Here is a 24,701-nt window from a genome sequence, read left to right as displayed (position 1 = left end):
TGTTCCTTATTCCGTCCTCGATAGGATGGTGTTGACGGTGTCCTGTCTTCTGCAACAATGATTTCACTGTGGGGGTAGAAGGACGCGGTGGAAGTTGTGACATTAACAAAGACAAATTTGCTTGTGAAAGGACAGCTGTGTGCGACAGTGAGTGCTGTTCGAATGGAATTGGATCTTGGGATATTTTTATCAGCTCTTCCACAGTTTCATTATTGTGGTTTTGATGCCTAGGGAAATTTTATCTTAAAGGACAACTTTTTTCAGCATTGTCTTGAACATCTCAGGGTGTTTAAATCTGAAAAATGAAGTGTAAGGGGGGATTGGAATGTCCTTTTTTAAATGCTAATACACCAGCCGTAGCACTCACAAGTTTGTGAGGGCATGTGGAATAGGTGAAAGTATTTCCTCTATGGTCCCCGTTGCAATACCTGCGGCCTGGTTCCAAAAACACTGTTGCTGGCATTTTTTTGTGTGCTTTTGCTTCCTCAAACGGATCGAATGAGTCGAGTCTGTATTGTTGTTTTGGAGGAGGTGGAAGATGATTCTCCCACATTTATTTCCAAATTACCTCAGGAAAATGTATCTTTACGTCCATCGCCCTCTGGAAACGTGCTGGTAAGGCATGTGGTTTCTTGGCATATTTCCTGCTTACAAGACTGTTCACAAATACCGATAGTAATTTTCCTAAGGTTAACATGAATATGCATGATCTTGAAACAAGACAAGGTAGTAAAAACTGCCTATACTAAAGAGGGAAAAAGCTGAAACTTGGTTGTAGAATTAATATTTGCAAGGGCTCATTCTTTTTCATGTAACTTCTTTATGGTGCAGCAATAACAGATCTCAACTCTTGTATAATAGCAGAGGACTTCTGGAAGGCTTGGTAAACTGCGTGTGAAGTAAATGTTTTTTCCCTGCTCCACTTCTCATTCCTCAATGGTACATCTATGCAGTACTACTTTAGAAACTGATGTAATCATTGTATTGCAATAATATGCTGTGTTTATTTTGAGAACTGATAGAGTATATAGTGTACAACAAGCAAGAGCAATTCTAAGCTAAAATAAAAAATAGCGTAAGTCATAATCTCTATGTAAGTATTAGATTCAAGTTACTACTTCCTGGAAATTATCGACACTGGGGACTCTGCTTTTATTGCTTTAAATTACTTTATTTTGTCAAGTGACTGACTTAAATCTTGCTAGCATACCTCAGCAGCTTTTCTTACTAAGAAATTCTGCTATATTTAGTAATTGATGTGTGTGAGTGTGAATTTGTTACCATACTTATCTGATGCAGTTTGCTTTCCCACTTGTATCTAAACAGGTGAAAAACTTCTAGTAACTTTAGTCACTTGCTAATGTAAAAGGGGTTTGTTTGCTTATATTGTTTAGAATTTGCAGCATGTAACAACAGCCCTGATTTTATTATGAGGCGTTCTCTTTTGAGCTGTTACAAGCTAGTCTTCTGGGCCCTTTGTTTTTTTTTTTTTAAACATTTCATTGACTTAGAGTATGTTCGTGTGTTTGAGGTTTTTAAAACTTGGAATTTCTTCAATTCTAAATACCGTTGCTGGTTTCGTTATTTCACTGCCTGGGATGTTTTATTTTGTTATCTTGTGTTTATGTTACGTGTCAAAAAACATATCTGTATCACTAAAAACTAAAATGAGGTTATATTCTAAGATGTTTTTTCTTCATTTCAGCCACCATTGGTTCAAGCTATATTTAATGGAGATCCTGATGAAGTTCGAGCACTGATATTTAAGAAAGAAGATGTTAATTTTCAGGTAAACCAAACATCATTAGCTTTGAATACATTTTAATTTTGTTTTGATAGCTTTCTGCTGTACTAATCACTTTAAAACTTTGCTAATTCATGAGCTGTTAAGTTTTATTGCTTTTATGTAATAGGCAAAGTAAAGCCTATACATGCCTTTAATACTGGGAAGGAGGAGTGTAGCTTTGTAGATTTGTGTTGATAGTAAAGAACTACTTCTATATTCCTTTCAAATGTTAGTTCTGCAGTGCTTGGGTAACTGAAAAGTTTGTTTATACAGTTGCATCAGACTTTTTAGAAAGTTAGACTGGTTAAGTGTGGTGCTACGTAGACTTTGATTCTTTTTAAATTAAATACAGCATATAGTATACATTAGACAATTATAAGAAAGTAGTCTGGAGTTTCAATAGGTAGCTTTAATAGTGGATTTTAAAAAGGGAATCCTAATGATTATATTAATATGTAAAAATGAGGTGTTGTGTTTATATGTCCTATTTGCGGTGCTGCAAACCCAGCTGCTACAGACTTAATTTCATTTCAGTACCATTTTTAAGTTTGTTCTGTTGGGTGAAATTCAAGATTTGAACAGCATCCAGTTACTGTATTTACTTTCTATTAGAATTCTAATATGCACGATTAAGATTAGGCAAGATAATAAAGCATAAACTCTTTACATTAATTAAAATTGTTTTGATTATTAAAGCAGACTGACATAAACCATTTGGGGCTTAACACTATGGGAATGTGTGTAGCTGTTTCTCCTCCAAATGCATCAGAACTAGTGTGATGCTAAAAAAGCAAAGGCTAACATCTGGATGCTACATAGTGGTCAGCGTAAGACCATGATAATTGTTTACATTTTCTTCTTGAGATGTAAACCAAAAGCAAATATTTAGTTAGGTATGTGTATTTTGATGTTTAAAAGCATTCTGCAGAATTTATATCTGACCAGTGCCAGCTGAAGTATCAGGGAGCCCTCCCATTGTCTTGAAGAGCTTGAGTAGGACCCTGTATAAGTAAACTTGCTGCCAAATCTAAAGTTTTGTTTGAAAGGTTGGACTTTTTTCCTCCCCTTTTTCAGCAGTTTTGCATGTTGTTAATTAAGATTATATGATGGATTATATAGTATCAAAAGACTTAATCTTCTGTTTAGTTGTGAGAGTGTTAGCTGTGTATCCTTCCAGTCTCTTCATATGTACACTCTGGGCACATTGCTGTTTTTAAAAGCTGATTAGTCTGTATTGTTTCATTTATATTCCTCCATGTGTAAGTCAGGTTTAGCATTCATAGCTATAGTGCCTGTAAACAAAGTTAGGTTAGTATCTTTCTGCTTTTTTGATTATCTGTTACAAAATCCTCTGCTAGATTTCAGTATGTGAGTGGTAGTGGTTTGATTTTGTTTTTTGTTCTATCTCAAGTCTTGTCAAACAGTTGCCCATAAGTATGTCAGCAGATGTGTTTAAACAGGAAAGCATGTAATTGTTTGATGTCTTTTGAAGAGGGTTACTTTAGACTGTCAGGTAGTTACAGTGAAGAAAATACTGTACATAGAATATTCAAAACCTGGGTTTTTTTACATTTTACATAGTAAATTTTTTTCTTTTCTGTGGATACATCTCCCTTTAACAGAACACATGTGCATCTTTGGCTAGTAACACCCAAGGTGTATTTAGAATCCATCCAGAACAAATATGCTATTTTTTTCACAGCCACCTTCTTCAGCATAGGCAGATGCTCATCACACATGACGACTCTTTCCTACCATGGCAGTACTAGTCCTACTACAGTATTTAATACTACATTCACATATACACCTTAAAACACTGTTTGTGGGGACTAAACGAGTGTATAAATTCTGCCATTGTTCGGTAGAAATGAAGTAAACTGTCTAGTGTATTTTTCTTTGTGTCTGTCTGTGTGTGTGTTCTGTTCTTTTCCATGGGTCTTTTGTTTGCTGTATCTGCTTGGCTGGAGATAATATATTCCTACATAGTCTAGGTACAATGTTGTCCCCTTAGTTATATGTTATAAATTGGTGTGGACAGAAGGAGGGAAAAAGTGAAGAAAATGAAGTGGTTATGTATATTTCCTATTAAAGAGAAGGATCGTGGTAAACTGTTTTGACCGTTGTGGATTGTGTTAGACCAGTGTATATGTTGGATAGCGAAGTGGAAAAAAATCCAAGTGCTTCAGTACAGTTGTTTGAATTCCAGAGTCATTCCCTCCAATGCCTCTGCAGAGTCTTTTCCCCCTCTCAAGCAACTAATTATTTTGCAGTTTGTATTCTAATAGTTGAGATTCCTTTCTTCCTCCTGTCCCTTGAGCATGGGTTGGACTCTGTAACTGGAGACCTAGCAGGATTCTGCAAATTAATTTTGCCCAGGAGTGAACTGAAGATAGAGCTGTTGTAGGTCTTTGTTTTGACAGTGACATTAATCTAGGAAAGTTGTTAATGTCTTGATGACATGGTGGTGGTTTTTTCCTTCTGTTATCATCTGGCTTCATTTACCTTTTTACTTTAGGGGTATGTTATCTTTAACATTAATCACAATTGGCTTAATACTAATTTAAAGCTAAGTGAGTTGAGTCTGTATTTGGCTTCTGAAGCTAGGCTGTGGTAACTGTTTGATATTATGGTAATAACTAAAGATTGTACCCAGCTTGGGCTGTGTTAGAGCATTATTCCTAAAACAGATGATGTCTTCTACCATACCGCTATATTTAGAAAGATCCTGAGATGGGTGGCCTTTCATAACATGAGTTGCTGTGTGTCACTGTAAGACGATGTACTGACAGCTAATGGGCTTTTTCAGGAAGAAGATTGTTCTCTCTCTGTTCATGCCACACCAGCCTTCTTGAGTCACGGGCTCAGTCTAGATTTAGAAAGTGTGTTTGTATTCCACTCTGCAGTTGTAGTCTTTTGTGAAGAAAGAGCAAATTGAGTGTATCCCTAGCTGCTTAAACTGTGGTTCAAAAAGGTTTACCTTCTTTGCAAGTTGGAATTGTGCGGCTTTTTTATAGGCAAAACTGATTTATAGGAACTTTTGTTTAAATGTATTGTTTGGAAGGTGAACTCTCTTGAGGCTCCAATTACTGGAAAAAATGGAAAGGAGTTGCTTCTCCCTCCCCTTCCCCAAGAAAGTTTGAGAAACTGTAGCTGCTTTTTTTCATGAATTAGGCTTAAATTGCCCACATCAGTTATGTCAAGCCTTATACAGTTTCCGTTATACACATGGCTCTTGCTATGCTCTGTGTGTGTATATGCATATATATGTTAAAAAAATTATTATTTCTTGGTACCATCCTGAGCTTTTGAGATTTAGCAGTAAGGAAAATCTTGCGTGATAACTGACACATTTAGTATATCTTTATTAGTTAATGGGGATCCTTAACATTTTCTGCTCTTGCTGATTAGATTAGTATGGCTGGTTTTAATTTTATATACCTCTCAGCAGTTAGTTTTAGCTAACAATTATTTCAGCATTGCCTTCTATAAACCAGGATTTTGTTTGGTGTTTTTTAAGATTTGGAGGCCTATTACTGTTGCAAACTGCCATTTCTGTTTGCAACCAAAACTTCTGTGATGTTTGTTCAGTTCAAAAGATCATGAAAATGGAGTATTTCATCTCAGCTATTTGTCAAGAATGTAATTCTGTGGAGGGAATCAGTCAAAACTAATTTAAAGGTTGCAGGTCTGACTATTGAAATGATTGTTCAAAATCAGAACAATTTTTCTTCCTCCTAGACCTATTGGGATAATATTTCTTGCCATGAAAAGTAATACTTCAGGTAACCCAATATGCAGTTTTTAAAACCTGATTGCACTTGCTCTTAGCCGAGGGAATAAACATCTGATCCTCTGTGGAACTGGTGTCAGTGTGCCCCTTGCTCTTCTCATGCTACAGCCAAACAAGCACTCTTTTTGGAGGAATCCCAAAATCACACAGATCTCTCCTGATGTTCAAAAGTGCTCACTGCTCCTGTTTAAAATAGTGATATTGACATTTGTGACAAGTGACTTAAACATGAAACACCTGTATCTTACTGCTCATTGTGCTTTGTGAGATTAAGCCAGATTTAAATTATGAAGTGTATTTTAAAGCTGCTTTATGTGTCAGTTGGTGGGGTTTTTTCCAACATAAAATGCAAGATGGGAAAATGGAATTCTACATACTGTACCGAGGACTGTAGCAATGAGGGTTATCTGTTTGATTTCTATTCTGGACTATTGACCATCCAGCACAGCTCTTAATTTAATGGGTCTTTTCTATAGTAAGTAACCAAAAAATAAAATGTAAGTTCACCTGTGCTACTATTTTGGGAAGAAGGGAAAACGAAACAAAACCCTAGAACCAAACAATCTTGGCTGCCCTCCCTACCCCCATCTGTATTAGACAGCAATGAAGTCTTGCCCATAAATCCCAAGTTTTGTTCCTGGGACTCACAAGGGGTATGATCCGGTAGCACCAAAGTGCTAGGTATGAATAGGAGGGCTAAGTGTATGTATCTGACTTAGTTATTTTGAGCAATAGGGTTGCTGCGTGGATGACTGTTGCAGTAGAGATGTGGGCTCCATTCCCAGTTCTGCCAAATGTGGGTTTGCATAACTTGTGTTATTTGCGTACTAGGAGAATGTTGTTGACTGTTGTTCTAGGGTAAGATATGACATCTTATTTGATTTCCTGTTGATTTTTTTAATTTATCTTACTCTGCAGGTCATTGCATGTACTGAAAGAGGAGGAAAATTGGTTTGTTAGTCTAGTGACAAGTCTAGGACTTCTCATACAGCATTGGGTCCGGGTAGCAGGAGAATTAGATTATCAAGGGTCTGAAATATCCTAGTAATTTAGGAATTAATAATGAAAATTAAAGCACAGTTTAAAAACCAAGAAAGATTCTTTGTGATGCTGGTATTGGTCAGCAGAGTCCTAAAAGAGGTTAAATAGAAAAAAACAGGTAATGAATGTATGGTCTCCTGGCTTTTATCTTTATATTTAATCTTGTGGGTTGAACTGTGGGGTAACTGGTTTTTTTATGCAGACTTGAGAGTGCAGTGTAGAACAGGAAAGCCTGAATTACTTGGCTGAAATATGGAACATTCTACAAAATTTAAGAGTTCAACGTTCTGATTATACAAATAAATTCTGTACCTATTTCATATATTAAAAGAATTTTTATATATGTTTTTATGTGGAAAACTGTAATTACTGTCCAATTCAGCAATTACATTGAAATATCTCTCAATGTAAAGAACCTTACATAAGTAAATATCATGGACTTGCTTAAAAACAAATAAAAAGCCATAATGTGTAATGAGATAAAGGTAAAAAAATTCTTAAAGATTATTTTTGTTCATTGTCTTTCTGTAGCCAACTATTTTACCAATGACTAATGTGGATTTTTTTGTTGTTGTTTTTGATAAAGTGTGCATGCATGCAACTACAAATGTAAATTCACTTTAGTTTAACATATCTATGCCTCTAAAACCCTCTTTCTGCATTAATTGCTATGCATAAAGTGTTTGAGTTTTGTAACTTAAGAGTGACGTTAGCTTAAGTATTTGCTGGTTGGGACAAATGGAAGAAGTCTCTCGGAGCAGGTTAACATGTGATGCTTTTAAATAGTAGTGGTTCATCTGCAATACCATGTTTCTGTGCTTTTGGGGGGTAGGGTTTAGGAAGGCTGTTTTTAACAGGGGCTGGAAATAATTTTGAAAACAGGGGGGAAAACTTGGACAGTTTTGCACCGAGATTTGCATGGGCCAGATAAAAGCAATGGGAAGGCAGGTGTGTCCCAATCATACTCCTTTCCACTTCAGGAATACTGTGACCGTTGATCAGACAAAAGGGTTGTGATGTTTCATAATGGTTTGTGATTTGGTCCACCCGGAGTACACTTGCAGGGAAATCATTTTCCAGGCCAATTCATCTGTAACACCTCTTGTTACTAGATAAAGCTTCTGGCAATCAGAGCAAAGCTATGTGATTTTTGATTCTAACCTGGTGAGAATAAATAGTAGTTAAAAGCTAGCATAATGTAGCAAAGGCTAAGCAGGAATTGTGCACAGTTTTTAACTCTTCAAGCTGTGTTTCTGAAGATGTGAGAGATTATGGATTTGCTAACTAGTCTGTTTGTCCCAGGCATGCATCGGACCCAGTGCTGGTAACTGTTTTGTCAGGTTCCTGCAGGCAACGTAGACTATTTGCATGAAGGACTTTTTTTGTTGGCAGCTGGAGTTGGCAACAAAAACTTGCACTAACGTATTTGGTACTGTGGAGAAGCTTCTTACTGTATTCCCTGGCAGGACAGACTGTGCAGGCAGTGCTCTTAACTTCTGGTTTGCTGATTTGAATGTGAGGGAGGAATTAAAAAGGCATCCAGAAAATAGTAAAGTATTCTGAAGAGCGCTATTATTTATTCCTATCTCAACAGGTCAGGGTATGAACTTTTCCTTTCTTAGTTGTGGTCTTTGCTAGAGAGTTTCAATCTGGTGTGCATTTATCTTTTTTTAAAAAAGTGTCAGTCACTTTTTTAATTGGTTTTTTTGCTAATTTCCAATTGCAGACAAGCATTTAATAAAGAGACACTGTAATTACTTGAACTATCTAGACTGACAATGTGGATGTGTAGCTGTAATAATATCTTGGAGGAGTGCACAATTTAAAAATATTTTAAAATTCTTAAATTTAAGACCTCTCCAAAAATGTTGTAATATCTTGAGTCTCTAATCATAGCAAATAAGTATTTAGTGAAAAATGGTGACTTTTGAGGTATTAATAAAGTACATAGAAATATTTGCCTGTTTTCTGCTATTGAGAACACTTTTCCTCAGAGAGATTTAGAATGAGGACAAATTTTTAGGTTCCCATCTTTTATAATGTGCTGTTTATAGCTAGTGTGATTCTTAATATTTATAGCTTCTAAAACTTCTTGCTAATTTTCCAAATTATTTATCTGTTTAAAATTCTGTTCAACTTTGCATTGTTGGTTTTCTTTTCACTGGAAAGGTTTGTACTTGCTTGATCATTATTTGTAATCTGTTTTTATTTCAGTGTAGCAGGTTTGGGGGATAAAATTACAGGTATTTGTGAGTTTGAAGGGCTTTTCAATATGATGAGAACATAGGATGAGTTATAACTTAAAGTTTGGTACTAGTTATTTTAATTCAGTTTTATCCTTTGGATTATTAAGCACAGCGACTTGCTGTGAGTTTTCCTGCAAATAATAGCTGTATATTGAAAAGACACATGTAAGTGTGTGTGCCTATATATATGCATACAAGTTATATGTAAAATGTGAGTGTGTGTATATATATATTTAAAAACAGTAGCTTATCTAATGCTAATGACAGTAAGCATGTAATGAATTGACAGTGAGAACAGTCCTTTGAAATAACTGTAGGAGGTCAGAGAGAAAAGAAAGTGTTCCTGTATATACAAATACTAACGATGAGAATCCCTCCAGCAGAAAAACACTGTGGAGAAACATAGTCCTTGACTCAGTGCAGCAGCTCCTGCCAGGCAGCCTCTGCCTGGAGCCCAGCTTCAGGTGCTGGAGCAGAGAGTCTGAGAGATCTTGTGTTGAGCAAATGGTGGGCAGTGAGACCTTGCAGAGAGCAGGTGAAGTCAGGATGGGCATAAATCATAAAACAAGCTGAGTGTGCCTTCAGATGCTTCCACTGCTCTTAATTGCAGGATTTTTGTTACCTAGCTAAATCACAGTAACTCTACCTATCTCTTATTAGAGATCTGTTCTGAGTAAGAATTGAGAAAACTTTTCTAATTAGATAGAGGCATTTAAAATAGTTAATGGCTTTATGTAATTTGGTATGTTTTCATTTTGCATGCTGTATATGTAAATATTTTTCATATGTATGGGAGAGAAGAAAATAGTATATAATCTCAGAGACTAATGGTAGCACTCATCTTCTCTATCCTGTTTGGCCACAGACTTCTAATAAAATAGATGCGTAGAACGAGAGCAAGATGTTTCTTTCTCCTTAAACTTTTGCTTGGACTTTTGTCCAATAGGCATGTCAATATACTCTATTGCGTTCTGCTTCTAGATAGTCTCTGTACTAAACTTTCTTAACGTTTCCACCGCAAACAGGAACCCCCGTTTCCTGTGTGACCAGCCTGATGAAGTGATGAGTCATGAGACTCTCCTGCTTGATAAAGTGTTCACTTCATTGAAATCTCTTTACATCTAAAGAACAGCAGGAAAATTCTGTGAAGAAGAGTGTTTGTGGTCCTGTGCAGACGGGAGCACATTCTGTCTGCTGAGAATTTACAGCCACGCATCAGTTTTAACGTGGTGCTGAAGTATCTTGTATGCAAGAAGATCCAGGAGTTGGTTTTTAGAAGGGCATTATGTGAATAGCATAGGTAAATGTGTGTGGGGTTTTATTAACAAGATACAAAGTTAGCTTGTAAAACATCTTGCCACTAAACATGCTGAAGTTTTACTGTGTTTTTAAGGGAGTAGATAGAGTTCAGCAGTACCATATAGGAATGTCCAGGGGTTATTTTGGTAAAGAATTAAGTAATTTCTTACATAACATGAATATTCATGTTATGTATCTGAAGGGATAAGAAGAAACGTTGCTGCAGGGAATGTAGGGAAGCTTTTCCTATAGGGAAGCTTTTTCCACTTCTAAAGGATCTGTATGAGACAGTTTGCTCCATGGATCTGAACCTTGACTGATTTCAGAAATGGAGAACTTTGGAGACCTAATTCTTCCAAGTGTTGTGCAAACTTCCTGCAAGTTGTATATTGTAAAGAGTATCTGCCAGCTACTCAAAGAAGAATTAAATTGTTACTTAACTTTTTATTAAAGTTGTGGATTTCCTGTTCATTAGTGTGGAATGTTTTTCAAGCATGTCATCTGTAATGAATAACCAGATATCTTATTTCCTTTTTAGTGGTTTAGAGAGTGAATCATGTTTTCAGCTTCAATATAAAGTGTGTCCAAATGGTGTTAAGTTCCTCTTCTGGTGTAGAAACAGATTCAGAATGTTTTAAATACAAATCGGTATAATTAGGTATTTTTCTTCAGAATCGAAACTCTTAATGAGAGAACCTTGCCAGTCTGTAGAGGAATAATTCCTTGCTTCATGTTGATAACACTGTATTTAGCCTGTGCAAATAAGATTTTCAGATGTATTGAGTTATCACTGTTATTTGGAGTGATACAAACAAACCTTTAACCGAGTTATGGGATAATCTAACTAACATCAGCAAATTGCTACTTGGCACAGTGGAATCTGTGGACAGTAGCTCTCAAAAAGTTACCATTGCAAAGGGTAGGACTCTCTGAAAAGAAGAATGTGCTTGGATGGCATGGTGCTGCCTTGTGCAGTTAATGAGAAATATTCTTTAGAGACTTAGTATGAATTAATATTAGTGTGATGTGCTACTCGGGCTAATATATTCTCCTTCTCATCAGGTCTAGTAAGCTTGTCTAGCACTGTGCTAAAATGGTTATACTGTTTGCTAAACTGGGCAAACAAGCTTGGATGTCTGCATGGCAGTTTTTTTACCGTATTGGCTGTACACTGAATTTGTTTTACAGTAATTGAGGGTTTGACAGACAAGTTTTGTTTCGGTCATTGTTATTTCTTTAACATTGAAAAATTAGCATTGATGTAGAGAACCATGAATAATTAGATCAAATTTAAATGTGTTTCAAGAATTTTGTGTTTGAGTCTCCAGTGTGATTCTTAGTAATAATGATTTTGTAGGTCATGTCTGATTTGCCATATTACTTTTAGTGATTATTACTTAAGATTGTAACATTCAAAGCATAATTGACGTTCTGCATTTCCTGCTGCTTTTACAGAACAATCTAGAGGCAAGGTCATGAATAGTTAGAGCTTACTGGGGTTACTCCTGGTCGTCCTGTGCCTGTCATGCAAAGGATTGGTATTTGAGAACAGAACATCCCCACTGAAAGAGCAGAGAGAAGAAAAAAGCTCAGTAGACTTAATGTGCATTAATTTCCAACATCGACACAGTCCTTAAAGAATGCATTGCTGGTAATAGCAAGATAGGATTTGAATTTACTGATTATTTGCAGTAACTTTCTGGGTGAAAACTCTTTATGCATATCCAACATACCTTTGAACAAGACCATTTTCTCCACTTTGCAAGTGGTTAAAGCTATCTTACATATCTACTGTGGAATATCTAATTCACTATCAGTAAACACCATTTTCTTCGTACAGTTTGACCCTCATACACAGGCTCTTCGCAAGGTAGATACACCTTTTAAGTTCCTTACATCCATCCTTTATTAGAGTAGATTTATATCAAAAACTGAGAAAAGAAAGTGTTTCTCATTTGTTTGCTACATGTTGTAGAGAGGGATATCCCATAAATGCCCAAGGAGGAGGGCTTTCCTCAGCTGTCAGTAAGTGGCTGCTGTCAGGTCTGAGCACAAATGAACTGGAAGCTCATTGCAATGAGGGATCTCTAAATCCTTGCTGAAGAGTGTGCCCCAAAAGTTCAGGTACAATGTCTATCTGGAATATGAAGTTTGAGGGGAATTTTCTCAGGCCTATGATATCGGCCTGTACCTTTCTGTCTCCAAAACAAGTAGAATTCTGTTATCTTTTCAGTCTTTAATAAAGTCCTACTTTATTATTATCCTTCCTGATCATTAATTTAATTTCAGGTGTTATCTGCATGGAATACTAGTTATATACATATGTATATATGTAATTACGGTAACTTACAAATAAATAACATGATGCTGACTTATTGTCTCAAAGGAGTGCTTTAGTCATTGCTAGCTCTTCCTGTAATCACAGTTACCTTCTAAGCTTATCCCCTATCCACTTAGGCTAAGGAATATGAGTTTTGATCCTCGCTAGCAGACGGTTTCTTTTGTGAACAATGTAGGGACTTCCCATTTTCTGTTGCAGACATTTATTGTTGGGTGGAGGGTTTTTTGACTCTCATTTTCATTCTTCAGAATAGATATATTCTGCGGGATTTTTCTTGCCTAACAATTTGTCTTTGTTTTAGCATAGGTTGTGTTATATGCTACTTTGAGTCAGATGTTCAGAATAGTGCAAAGGTCTCTTAAACAGAAGGACTTTGCGTATTGCAACTAGATGACCTTACTTTATGAAGCTATTTAACTTAACACACACAAGCAAAATGTTTTAACTTCCTTCAAGAAGAAGCGCTAACATTAAACACACAACCTGAAAACCGCATCTTTTCCTGTCACCAAGACAATGTAGTTAGTGAGATGAATACCTGATTTACATCAGACACGTATAGGGTTGTCATTCTAGTGCTAGTCTTTGCAATGAAAAAGGCAGAAACTCCAGCTTTCCTGAAGAGAAGTGTCATTGGCCTGAATGTAATGTGGTGGATTTAAACTGGGATGGAGATGTGCATACCTTACCTAGTGTGGTGTGATCTTTCACTGGAGCATAAACAGATAGATGACAGAGTAAGATGAGCAGTCACTGTCCCTCGTTCAGCCTGCTCTACGAGCACAGGCTGGGTTACATAACGTGCTCCACATCACTGTACTCTCATTATGGAAAGTCCATCCTTTTCACATACTGCTTTTATTTTTTTCAAAAATAGTTTGTTATTATTTTTCTCATCAACTGCATTCTGACTAAAAGCTGGTTTTTTTTCTGCCATACGTACCAGGTGAATGTTTACAAATCATATACTTGGCATTTGGGAAGGGTAAAGCTAAGGGAAAGTATTTTTTAATGAGATATTATTGTACCTGCTTTTTTAAATATGGCATAGTTTTGAATGCTATAGAGGTTTGTGGGTGGGTAATTTTTAATTTTAACGATGGGGTTTTTTGCTGTCTACCCCCACCCCAGTGATCTAGTATATTAATGAATAGTCTTGGCCCTAAAAGTTGCTCTGATTTTAATTCCTGAGTTAAAGGAAGGAAAATACATCCAAAATGTCTCAGCTGTACTGTGAGATGAAGTTGCTCTTATCAAAGGGTAGAGAATAGCTCTTTACTCGTTCCATGTATTGGGCAAGAATTCAGTAGCCTTTGTAAGTGATAAACAGGACCAAATTCTTGATGCTGGAACTTCCAGTGAAAGGGAGAAGCTCACAAAACCTGCTCAGTTATTCAGGTCCTTATCCAATACCCAAATGGATGCTTGAGTTGACTCACAAGGAATCCTAGCCATTATAATTTGGGCAAAAGAAGTTATGTAGACATTTTTATAGACTGGAGACCTAGGTTCAGCTTTTCTTACAAGCTGTGCTTGTTCTGTACATGAGTTCGAAAACCTGACCAGCAAGAATTATAACAGTGACAGCAACATTACAAGACCTGCATGGAACATAAAGGTTAAAGGGTATGAGAAGGTACATAATTCCAAAAAGCACCCTGACTTAGTACTTTCAAAAAGCAAAAATTGAAGGAAGGTGTGTTTGAGGTGAATTACTTGGAAGTGGAAAAATACACAGATGTTTGTTTGTTTCAAAATGTCTCTTGAAATTCTTTACTACAAGTCAAAAAGTCTTCTTGCTGTGTACCTCTTTAGTTGTGAGAAATTAGGATGCAATGCCTACCAGAATACCTCAAGCCCTCTTGTCCTCGTATGTGTTGCTATTGATAATTTTTTACCTTTAGGAGTAACATAACTTCTAACAAAAGTGGGAAATTTAACTTCATTCTCTCTTGTCATTGGCAGACAAAAAAAATAGTGTTCCAGAAACCAAATGAAAACAGAAACATTGTGTTCTACAACATTTTCTGTTTTCTTAGTGAAACAGCATATTTTTTAAGATTTAATACTTCAAAAAGGCCTTCTTGAAAACAAAGCATGCTCATGAACTGAATCTCACTGTTTAAACATCTTAACCACGTCAAAATAACTTGTATTTTTTTGAGTGTACGTCTTAAAATGAGAAATTTTTACTCTTGTTCTCTGATGGGGAGTTTAGCTGGCTGAGGGGTCCAGCAATCGTATTCCTAGATGGAGTTGAAGCTCAATAGCTGTTCCTTGCGCTAAATGTGACTCACTTCTTTTTATTTTTGTGTGTCTTTCTTTTGGTGCCACTGTTTTAAGTGGACAGGGCTTCAAAGAGTTACACCTGAATGGGGGTTTTTGTGCCTAATGCTTGTGATGCAAGACAGATAGCATTTGAAGAGTTAATTTTATAAAAAGATGTCCTGAATAGTGTTATTTAATATGAATTATTCTGAACTTCAGTTTCCTTTTTCGCCAGTCTTTTTTGTAGTGTAGTACCAACTTGCATTGAAAATTACGGTTCCCTAAATTGCTATGGACATTAAAGTTTGGGATTCAATAAAAGTTAACAGCAGACTTTCTCCCATCCCCTTCCTGTCAAGTTGTTCTACTGAGTGCCAACATTAAAGACCAGATTGTCTTTTGGACAAGAGCACTTTGGCATCTTATGTTTGCTCATATAACTTGAACTCTCGATATTATTTGTGCTATTTTTATTAAAGGTATTTCTAGGTGTTACTTAAAAATACTAAAAAGATAAAACTGAGCATCTTGTTTTTAAAAAGGAATTTTTAATAAGAGGTGGTTGAATGTAAGTGAATATTCCAATACAATATGTCACTATAATATGTATGAATGCTTGATGTTTTTTCTGTGCAAACTTAGTTTTAATGATTCCCACCAGATTCCTCTTACTGTTCAGGCATTTTAGAAAGAAACCAAACTTTCAATGTGCTTTTTATTTGTAAGATTTTATTTTGTGTATGAATTGTGTGTAATGGCTCAGTGAGGATAGAGGTTTTTTATCAGTTTTAGTTTTGTTATTTGAGTAGAATCAAATAATCATTAGCTGAATGGGAAGTCAATTATTTTCCATGGATTCTAGTGCTGTTCTGTGAACTTGAACTTCAAATTCAGTTGCAGAAATTCCATTTTAAAAATGCCTGGAGGCATCAGGTTAAACGAAGATGCTTTGGGGATTGCAAAGTGTGTCCAGACAGCAAAGCCATGCAGCATGAATTCTTCCCTGCCTCCTCCTTGGTGGGGATTTCCATTTATCTTTGTGTCCCTGTAATGTGGAATGGTATGCAACAGGCAGTGTTGTTCTGTTCTCCTCTAGGTAAAGGTAAAACTCAAATGTTTGACCTGCTGTCTTTCTGTAAGACTTCAAATACGCTCCAGGTTTCATGTTAGGGAAGAGCATGATTGCCTGGGATGTTCCAATGGCCAGAAAAGGAAGGGACAGCTGTTCTGTTATGCAGTGCATTACAGTTGTTCACCGTTGTTACAGATTCTAAAACTCCAGTTTGGGATGTGTCTGTGATACTTTTTTTTTTTCCCCCTAAAACTCTCACCATGGCAGATACCTTATTGTCCTAGGGAAGGCGGTTTCCTGACCCATGTTCATTCTGTTGTTCATTCATTTCTCATGGTGGAAATGTGGATATAGCTCAGGAGTTTTTATAGCCAATGATGTTAGCCTTTTATCACTGCCGTTAGTGATGAAATCAGAATAGATCAGATTGTCCATTTCTATAGTTTTTAATGCCACTCAGTTAGCATGGGTTCCTCCCTCTTTTGCCTCTTCACCCAGACCCAAGTTAAACTTCTGTCCTGTTTCTGAAATATACCCATACGCAAAACCCGAATAGCTCTATGGTTTGTCCATTTGCAGTTGCTGAGCATTTGATTTTGATTTGGAAAATCAAATTTTGGAGAGAAGAGTTAGTGTCTCCTTTGCAATTATGCAGCTAGTAGTCTTTTCTTTTGACATCCTAAAAGTACTGTGCTTGCGGGTTGCTTTGTGTGTCAATGTAGATCTACTAAAAATTACCTTGTTAAGGGATTTTTAAGATTTTTTTTGGTGGCAATTCAGAAAATTGTGAGCTTGTGCTCTCAAGGAATGTGCATGCTTAGTGAGATTTATATGTTTGCGTAAACTCTTGGTCTTTCCTAAAATGGTGCTCTTGTGACCTTTTTCCAGGTTGCTTTGTAGTTCTCTTCTGACGTACCTTTTATTTTCTACTGTATACCTACCACTGCCATCTAATTATTTTAAGGACACCACAAGCTACAGTAGCACTCACAAGTAAATGATTTAGTGGTTTAATCCACAGTGTGACAGTTTTATTATTATTATCTAGAATCAAGTCAAAGAGCATGCATTATTAAACTGGTACTGAAGATCTTTAGAAAAAATGCTGGGGTTTGGCAGATTATGGCTGAAGTGACCCTCGTTGCTGAAGACACTTTTCTATAAGACAAGGGCTCTAGAGCCATTGGTTACTGCTGTTGTAATGAGCAAGAGGGCAAAGATTCCTCCTCAGTTTTTTGTGATTGCTTGGAAGTCTAGATTTGCTCTGTCCTGATAGATGGCATGAGGATGATACGTCCTGAAATGTAATGTGTAGTGATAAAGTCTTATTAGTGAAAGTTTAATACTGGGCTTTCAAGAAAAATTTCTTTCAAATGCAGTACAAGTCTTTATGCAAATAGTAGCATGAGCATTAGTTCAAGAAATTAATGGAGTCAGCATGACAGATCTAGTAATTTCAACTATGATGTATCTATCTTCTGGCTTCAAATGATGCTTAGTGGTTAGCTATGTAATATGTATTATTCTTGTGGTTAATGGCATGCTTTCCTCCTGTTTTTAAGCATGCGAAAGACCATTATTGTAGCTTGTTAGGCTTGCTCAGTATATTTGAAATATGGTGAGATAATAGAGGTCTGCTTCTAAAAATTGTTAGCCAAAATTAGTTAGAAATTTGTTAATTTTTTGACAATGTGCAGTTCTGAGAATTGAGTTAAGAAATACTGGGGAAAAACATCCAAAGAAATGGCAGATTAATTACACTTAAGGTAAGGATACAAAATTAATTTGTCACAGATTTACAAGTTTTGAAAGCCTAATACTTGATCTTTTCCTTCTACTTTCAGTTGACAATAATACAACTGTTTTTCAAGTTCTAGTTGTACGTGTTTAAGATACCACTCTGTGGTTGGACATGCTTCCAAAGAGTTAATGGCCTCAGTTATAGAATTATGTACGTAAACTAAACTTTTGTGACGTTTAAAGTTGGAACGTAAAAGCCAAATATTAAAATGTGGGTTTTGTGTGAAGGAACAAAAAAATTTAGACAGTTATTCTACCTTACAAAATGATAATTCTAAAAACTGTAGCAAAATCTGCAATTAAAATTCAGTGTTCTAGTGACTCTCAAGTGTAGCACTGAGACTTTGCACTGGGAGAGACCTCTGTGGTATTGGACACCATCAAAGAATTGGAAATATTTTGTAATCATGTTCTTCTACATTATCTGTGAACCCAGGAGTTACAAATCATGCTGGCTTGAATAGTCCTATGTCTCTAACCTAACTGAAAAATACACTGAGAAGTGTTATATTTAAAAATAGTTTCACTTATAAGGAATGTTTATTAAAGCTATTACAGGGTATGTTGGAATTGAAACTCTTTCAAGATTTATGATTGTGTACGTGGGGTTGATTTCTGCCAGGAACAGATGGTATTGAAGCAGACAGCTGACATGTGATACAGCAGAAAACACCTACTAAATGATACTTTCTAAGTGTGATCATGAAATAATGAGTATTTTAAAGTGTTACTGCAAAATTTGGTTTTGAAAAGCAGATAGGATAAAGAGGAGTTTTTATGAAGAGGGAAGTTGCATTCATGCTTTTCCAAAAAATACTTTAAATTAAAGATTTTTTGGATCAGTAGATGTTGAACTATTTGAAGGGCAAATTGAAGGTATATTCTAACATACTCTTGGGGAAGCCATAGTCAGGTTACGGCAGTCTTACCCCATACGTACGAGATAAGAGATCTGTCTTTAAGGTATCTAGCTCCTTAAAACTCTCTGTAGTTGTGTGTAGTTATTCTAAATCAATTGCTGAGATATAATCATTTGTCCCTGGTTTGCATTCAAAAGATACTAACTGCTTTAAAAAGAAGTAGATTTGAATGCTCCATATTTAAATTAGCCACAGATTTGTTCATAGTAGAAGTTTTGATTCATGAAATAACCAGCGGTGGCATTACCCCTGTTCTAGCTTAGGGGAGTTATGAGACAGCTCATAGCACCACTATCCCTGTCGCTTTATTCCAGATTCGCTTTCAACGGTGTCATAAGGCCTTCTCCTATGCATTTCTCATGTTGTAACCTTTATAGAAACTCCTGTGTAGATGAAATGTTTGGGAAACTTGAGAAATGGAAGTATAGCGAATGAAGGGTTATATGTTTTTCACGTAATGCAATCCAAAGGCACATATAAATACGATGTTGGGGGTTTTGTGACACAGAACTGTCATTCTGAAAACTGATTCCTTAAGGACCAAGCCCTTTTATTGCTTTTTAGTTTAACAGTGTTGATCAATACCTGTAATTAAACTTCGGCGTTTCTTATTAGGAATATAAATTCTTCTGTTGTTTCTACTGCAATACCAACATTTTTTTTCAACTATGTAAAACCTGCCTAATGCAATTAGTGTGATGTGTTTCCTTACTAACATTGCAGCTGATTTAGAGTTGCAATAGTCCCATTACCCTTAGATTTTTGAATTGGAAAATGAAGATGGCAGAACACTTGCTTTTCTGTGTTGTCAAATACTGCAGTAGTACTGCGATATCTGGGATTAAATAGTACCAACAGTGCTAGATTTCACATTCTGTGTAGCAGTAACTTTTATGTACAAAACCCCTTCTCTCTTGAAATGTTTCTTTTAGTGTCATTCAAGTTTATGAAATGAAAGGAACAACACTAGAGGCAGTATTTATATTAGTATGATATAGCAGTGCTGCAAGACGTTTGCTTCCGAAGTTGCTTGTTAAAACTGAAAACTTGATTAGTGTTATTTACTGTAAGGCTTTATATGCAGTAGTTTGTATTTGCAGATGAAATTTGTTCATCAAATGATTACTGGTTTTTAATAAAAAGTAGTTGATCTGTATAGCAGTACTTTAATAGCATTTAAATACAGAATTTTCTTTAATTTTACTCAGATTTCATTTATTAAAATTCATCAATAAAATGTAAGACTTCAGATGGAACAGAATTAGGATTTTCTTTTAATGGAAGCAAAGACTTCTGCATACTGATGCAGAAGTCTTTGCTTCCATTAAAAGAAAATTCTAATTCTGCATACTGATGAGACCTTGCTGAATGCAGCATTTCTGCTTTTGTAAGAAGTTCTGAAAAACAGGTTTTTAAATACTACACCAAAAACTTTCTCACAGAGAAGTTAAATTAAAAAAAAAAAAAATCTTTGGAAGCATCAGAAAGTGCCATCTGTGAAACTAAGGGGGGAAAAAAGTCAGGGCTTCTGCCAAAGCACCCTCAGCATGCAGAATACTTGTGGTCGGTAGAGACCCTGGGGCTTAGGATTGTTGAAATACCAAGCTGCTGAGTTGACCCAGAAGATGACAAGCCATGAGCATCCCAGCAGGGCTGCCCTGGTGCTGTAGACCAGGGAGGTCTCCACCAGCCTCCTGCATATGTACCCTCCCAGTTTGTACTACTTGCTGTAGAACTGGGAGCTGGGCTTTGAGTATTTTCAAGCTGTCAGCTTAAGAGCAGCAAAACTGAAATATCTGCATGACTGGAAACACACAGCTTGGAAACATAGGAGTGCTGGAGTGGAAATGTTGCTTGTGTTCGAGCTGCTTTCATGTTTGTATCTTGGTGGTTTCAGGATGCTCAACAGTTTCCATCAGTAGCGGAATGGAATTTTTGGAGGCTGGATTTTTGGAGAAGCATGGCTTGAATTCATCAGAAATTTGGGATTTTATCAGAAATATATTTGGGGTTTGGTGATTAGCATTTTTCTAGACAAACAGCTCCCTTCTTGCCACCATTTTATTGGAAGATTTCTGATTGGTTATATCAGATTGGTTACTTGCATGACTTCTGTCACTGAGATATTAAAAAAAAAAAAAAACCAAACAACCAACACCACAACAAATGTGATGAACACTTTTATAATAATGAGTTTTGCCCTTTAATTGGGGAATGCTGTTTTTGCTTGTGTTCCTGAGTGAATACTGTCTCTACAGAAGAACGTACTCATGGCCCATCTTACCTTCTGTAATTCTACAATGAAATTGCGGACAGTATAATATCATATTCATTTTTCTGTGTTCCTAAATCTGTAGGTTATAGGCTCTAGCATTATCAAAAAGGCTTAAATGGGGTTGCAAAATACTAGCCAGCTATAGTAGCTTCGCTCCTCCAGACTGGAGGAATGAAAACTGATTGTCACTGCTGGCTGGTCTTTACTGCCTTTGGGCTGGGGAAGCAAGTTTAATATGTGTATTACTTTTTCCCTTGTGCTTCCTGTTTCTGTTCCCCCTCCCCTTCCCGCCCCTCCCACCTCCCCAATGGCAAGTCCTCGGTGCCAGGGACTGTCTTTTTTCTCATAAATGTGTAATTTGCAATTGAGACGTACTGGCAAGTAACTGGTACTGTGAGGCATTACGTGGTGTTAGTGATAAGTAGCATTGATTCCTCATTCAGGGTGCATCAGTGTCAGGATTGCACCGCTCTATTTGGAATTACTTGTGTGTAATTCAAAAAATGATGTTAGGAAACATTGGTAAGATGGTGACTGTAACTTCGACTTTTTCTGAGCAGGGACTAAACAGGGAGTAGGTTGTTTGGGGCGGCGGGGTTGTGTGTGTGGTGGTGGTGGTGTTGTCTTGAGGGGGGTTGAGCGTTCTAAGTTCTGAAATTGTCTTTTATGGTTTAGAAGTGACTTCTTGGGTCTCAGCTCTAGTTTTGCGATCAGATCTCTCCTGCCATGAACTTCAATTTTCTTCTTGTATGCTGCTAGCTTTCAAGTAGGGATGCACTGAATAAGGTTATTTTTGCAAGAGAGAGGAATGCTTTTCACAATAAAATGTCAATTAAAATGTACGTTGATTTTAACATAGTTGTGTCACAACAGTTGAATTAGTAGAAATGTCTTGCAACTTAAAATTTCTTGCTGCTTATAATCTTGATCCCTCAACCCCGGCGTATTTGAAACTCTGCTAAAAAGATCTAGATGTCTAAGCGGAGCTTAGGCCAGAACCAGGATGCTGACTGATAATCAGTCTCTTTTGTGATTTCTCAGTGGCCTTCCCTCAGAGAGCAAGCTGGTTGTTTCTTGTTCATTTTTATCACTCACTGTGATGTGAAAGTGATCTTATTTTTCTAATTAAGCTATAAACTGGTGCAGGGAAATTGGCACTGATCCTGAAAGAGCTGAGAAATATTTTGTGCTAGTCTTTCAAAAGTCAGTTTTCATCAGTATATACTGTGAATGGCTAAGTGAGTTCTCTTCTTGTTGTACCTTCAAAAGGACCTTAGATCAACCTGAACTAATAAAAAGCGCTGGGTCTCACTTGCATCCTCCAGAGTGTTTTCTGCAAAATAAACTGCATCTCGACCTTCTCTTTACTTATTTACCGTAAACAAAACAGTTGAAATCAGATTTCACTATTTTTGCCCCTACTCACTCCAGCTTCTTTTCTATTTTCTATATGAAAAATAACTGCTGAAACTAACTTTAAACTTTCCAAAGAAAATGTTTCTCACTAATTGTTGCATGTGAAGGTGACACACCGTTTTTAACTGTGTAGGATAGCCTCAAATTCCTGTCTCTAGAGACAAGTGAATGGTGATTTCTAACTGATGGGTTAATCTAAAGGTGTGATGAGCATCTGTCATTCTGTGTATGTCAGGAAAACACTACTTGACTATGTAGGTATTAAGAGTTCCTTAGGGAAAGCATGCTTGTCTTAGTAAATGTGACTAATGTCTTTAGAGTAATTATGTTTTCTAAAATATAAAATGTACAATATTTGGAAGATGCACTTTTATACAGTGTTTTTTCATAACTCATACAGAATGCTAAAACATACTTTTTTATTTTAAATAAAACCTTTTTTCCCCCCTCTTACCACAGGATAATGAGAAAAGGACCCCTTTACATGCTGCTGCCTATCTGGGAGATGCAGAAATTATTGAACTACTTATTTTATCTGGTATGTTCTGTTCCTGTTAATGGAAAAAAAAAAAAGCTCTATGCACATCCAAAGAAATATTTATGTACATCTTAGTCTGTTTAGCTTTATTGAGATATTTAATATACTAGAAATTAAAGATGTTTGTACTGAAATTTTGGTTTCCAGACTTATCAGTGTTATAATACTGTGTAATTCTGCTCTAAAATATTTCTTTGTAGAAAGCTTTCTCAGTTATAGCTATTTTTATTTGTAGCTTGATCAGCTTTAGGTAGTTTAGTTTAAAGTAGTAATAGTGTATATGTTACAGGTAGATGTTAGCAGCATTGCTTTTGGTTCTGAAATGGCCTTCAGAAAAACAATTGAAGTTGAACACAGAAGATAGCATCCAGAGTTGGTTATATTATTTTTAAGTATCCTTTGCTGTTGGCTTAAATGCACAGAATATAATTAGGATCAGCTGAAAATTTTAAAATGTCTTGTCTTTTTTCTATTTATTTGTACTAAGACAAAGTGCAAGTTCTGAAAAAGGGTATAGTTCCATCTTTTTAAAAAAGAAAAAAAAAGGTAGAAACTCAAGAAACTAAACCAAAAACCTGAAAGCAAAACTTCATGACTGAAATACTGAATTGATTGTCTTTTGATTGTGGACAAATCTACCCATCAGGTAGCTTGAGGCTGAATTCATGATATGGAGCTTTAAGGTTAAATAGAAAGATTAAAACTTGTAACAGTCCCATAGAACTACTTTAATCTTCAGTCTGCTTAATGGCACACCTTAACTGTGCGAAGTTGGCTGTTTCCACCCCCCCACCACCACCACCCATCCTCCCCACCAACCTTTAATAACAAATTTTGCTTTATGGAAATGTCACTTTTAAGATTATAGGAGTCACTTCTAGACTTTCAATTGAATGTGCCAGGCACAATTTAATTTGTTATAATTTAGCAATATATAATCTTCTCATTATATATATTATATGTAGTCTATCTATATAATTTTGTATATATAATTAATATCACATTATGTATATTTTTTTATATATATTTCTCATGGAAATATTCTATAGTGATAATTTGTCCAGAAAAGTTCACCTGTGTTTCTGAGAAGGTGCTGTTTTTCCCTATCAAGAAAAAAAACGAGTTATGGGGATGCTTGAAAATATATAATGACACCTTTCTTCTGAAAAGGGATCTTGGATTTCGCAGGGATATTTCTTTTTCTTTGGGTTTTCACAATGATTAAAACAAAACCAAACAGAAACCCAAAACAACTAACTGTGTTATAAACTTTGCAAAGTTTTAGTCAGCTACTTCTGGGTGTGAAGCTTCTGAATGTTTTGGGTGAACTGAGTTCAGCTGCCAGAGAACTGTGGTTGAAGAAAATTTCTCTCTTGGGCAGAGGGCTTATAGAAGAAGCAAGAGTCTAGTTCAGATATTAATGAAACAGGATCCTGATTAGGGGATGGCAGTAGGGGAAGAAAGGTTGGTCATACTATTTGGGCACATAGCCTGGGGATAAGTGTAAGAAAAATTGGAGAACAAAGGAGGGAATTTAAGAACTAAGGTTTAGGGCTGTACGAATAGTCCAAAGTTGAGCTGTTGTGTGGAGGAGAGGTTGTAGGGTGCTGCTGTGTCTGCGGATCGTTCAGGAAGATTGGGAGGCATTGATGTGTCTCAGATAACATTTATTTAATGAAAATCAAGATTTACTTACACAAAACAATGCATTAAATAGTTGCAAAATCAAAAGCTTCGAAAGCTGTGGAATGGGTAGGCAGTATCAGTCTAACCTTGCTGTGCTCATGTGCTATGCTGTGGTCTTCCATTACATGTTTGTGCCTTGCTGTAGAAGCGCAGCCTCGAGTTTCACAGGGAGGGGCTGCGCTGGGAATGAAACGGGGTGGTACAGTGAAAGAGGCACAGATGC

General features: G+C 36.4%; 1 protein-coding gene across 2 annotated transcripts in view; it reads left to right on the top strand.

The window, feature by feature from the left end:
- Positions 1-498: 498 nt before the first annotated feature.
- ANKRD28 (ankyrin repeat domain 28) overlaps positions 499-24,701 on the top strand; it is a 76,419-nt gene continuing 52,216 nt past the window's right edge. The window contains exons 1-3 of one of the 2 annotated variants that reach the window (XM_059819040.1): positions 499-615; positions 1,706-1,789; positions 22,714-22,792. In XM_059819040.1, the coding sequence (XP_059675023.1) occupies positions 499-615; positions 1,706-1,789; positions 22,714-22,792 (280 nt within the window). Of the gene's footprint in view, positions 625-1,705; positions 1,790-22,713; positions 22,793-24,701 lie in introns of both variants that reach the window. The other variant, XM_059819039.1, reaches the window with a different exon arrangement.

The sequence above is a fragment of the Gavia stellata genome, chromosome 6 (assembly GCF_030936135.1).
Source record: "Gavia stellata isolate bGavSte3 chromosome 6, bGavSte3.hap2, whole genome shotgun sequence".
Lineage (NCBI taxonomy): Eukaryota > Metazoa > Chordata > Aves > Gaviiformes > Gaviidae > Gavia > Gavia stellata.
The sequence above is the reverse complement of the archived record's forward strand: the minus strand, read 5'-3'. Positions and strand labels throughout refer to the sequence as shown.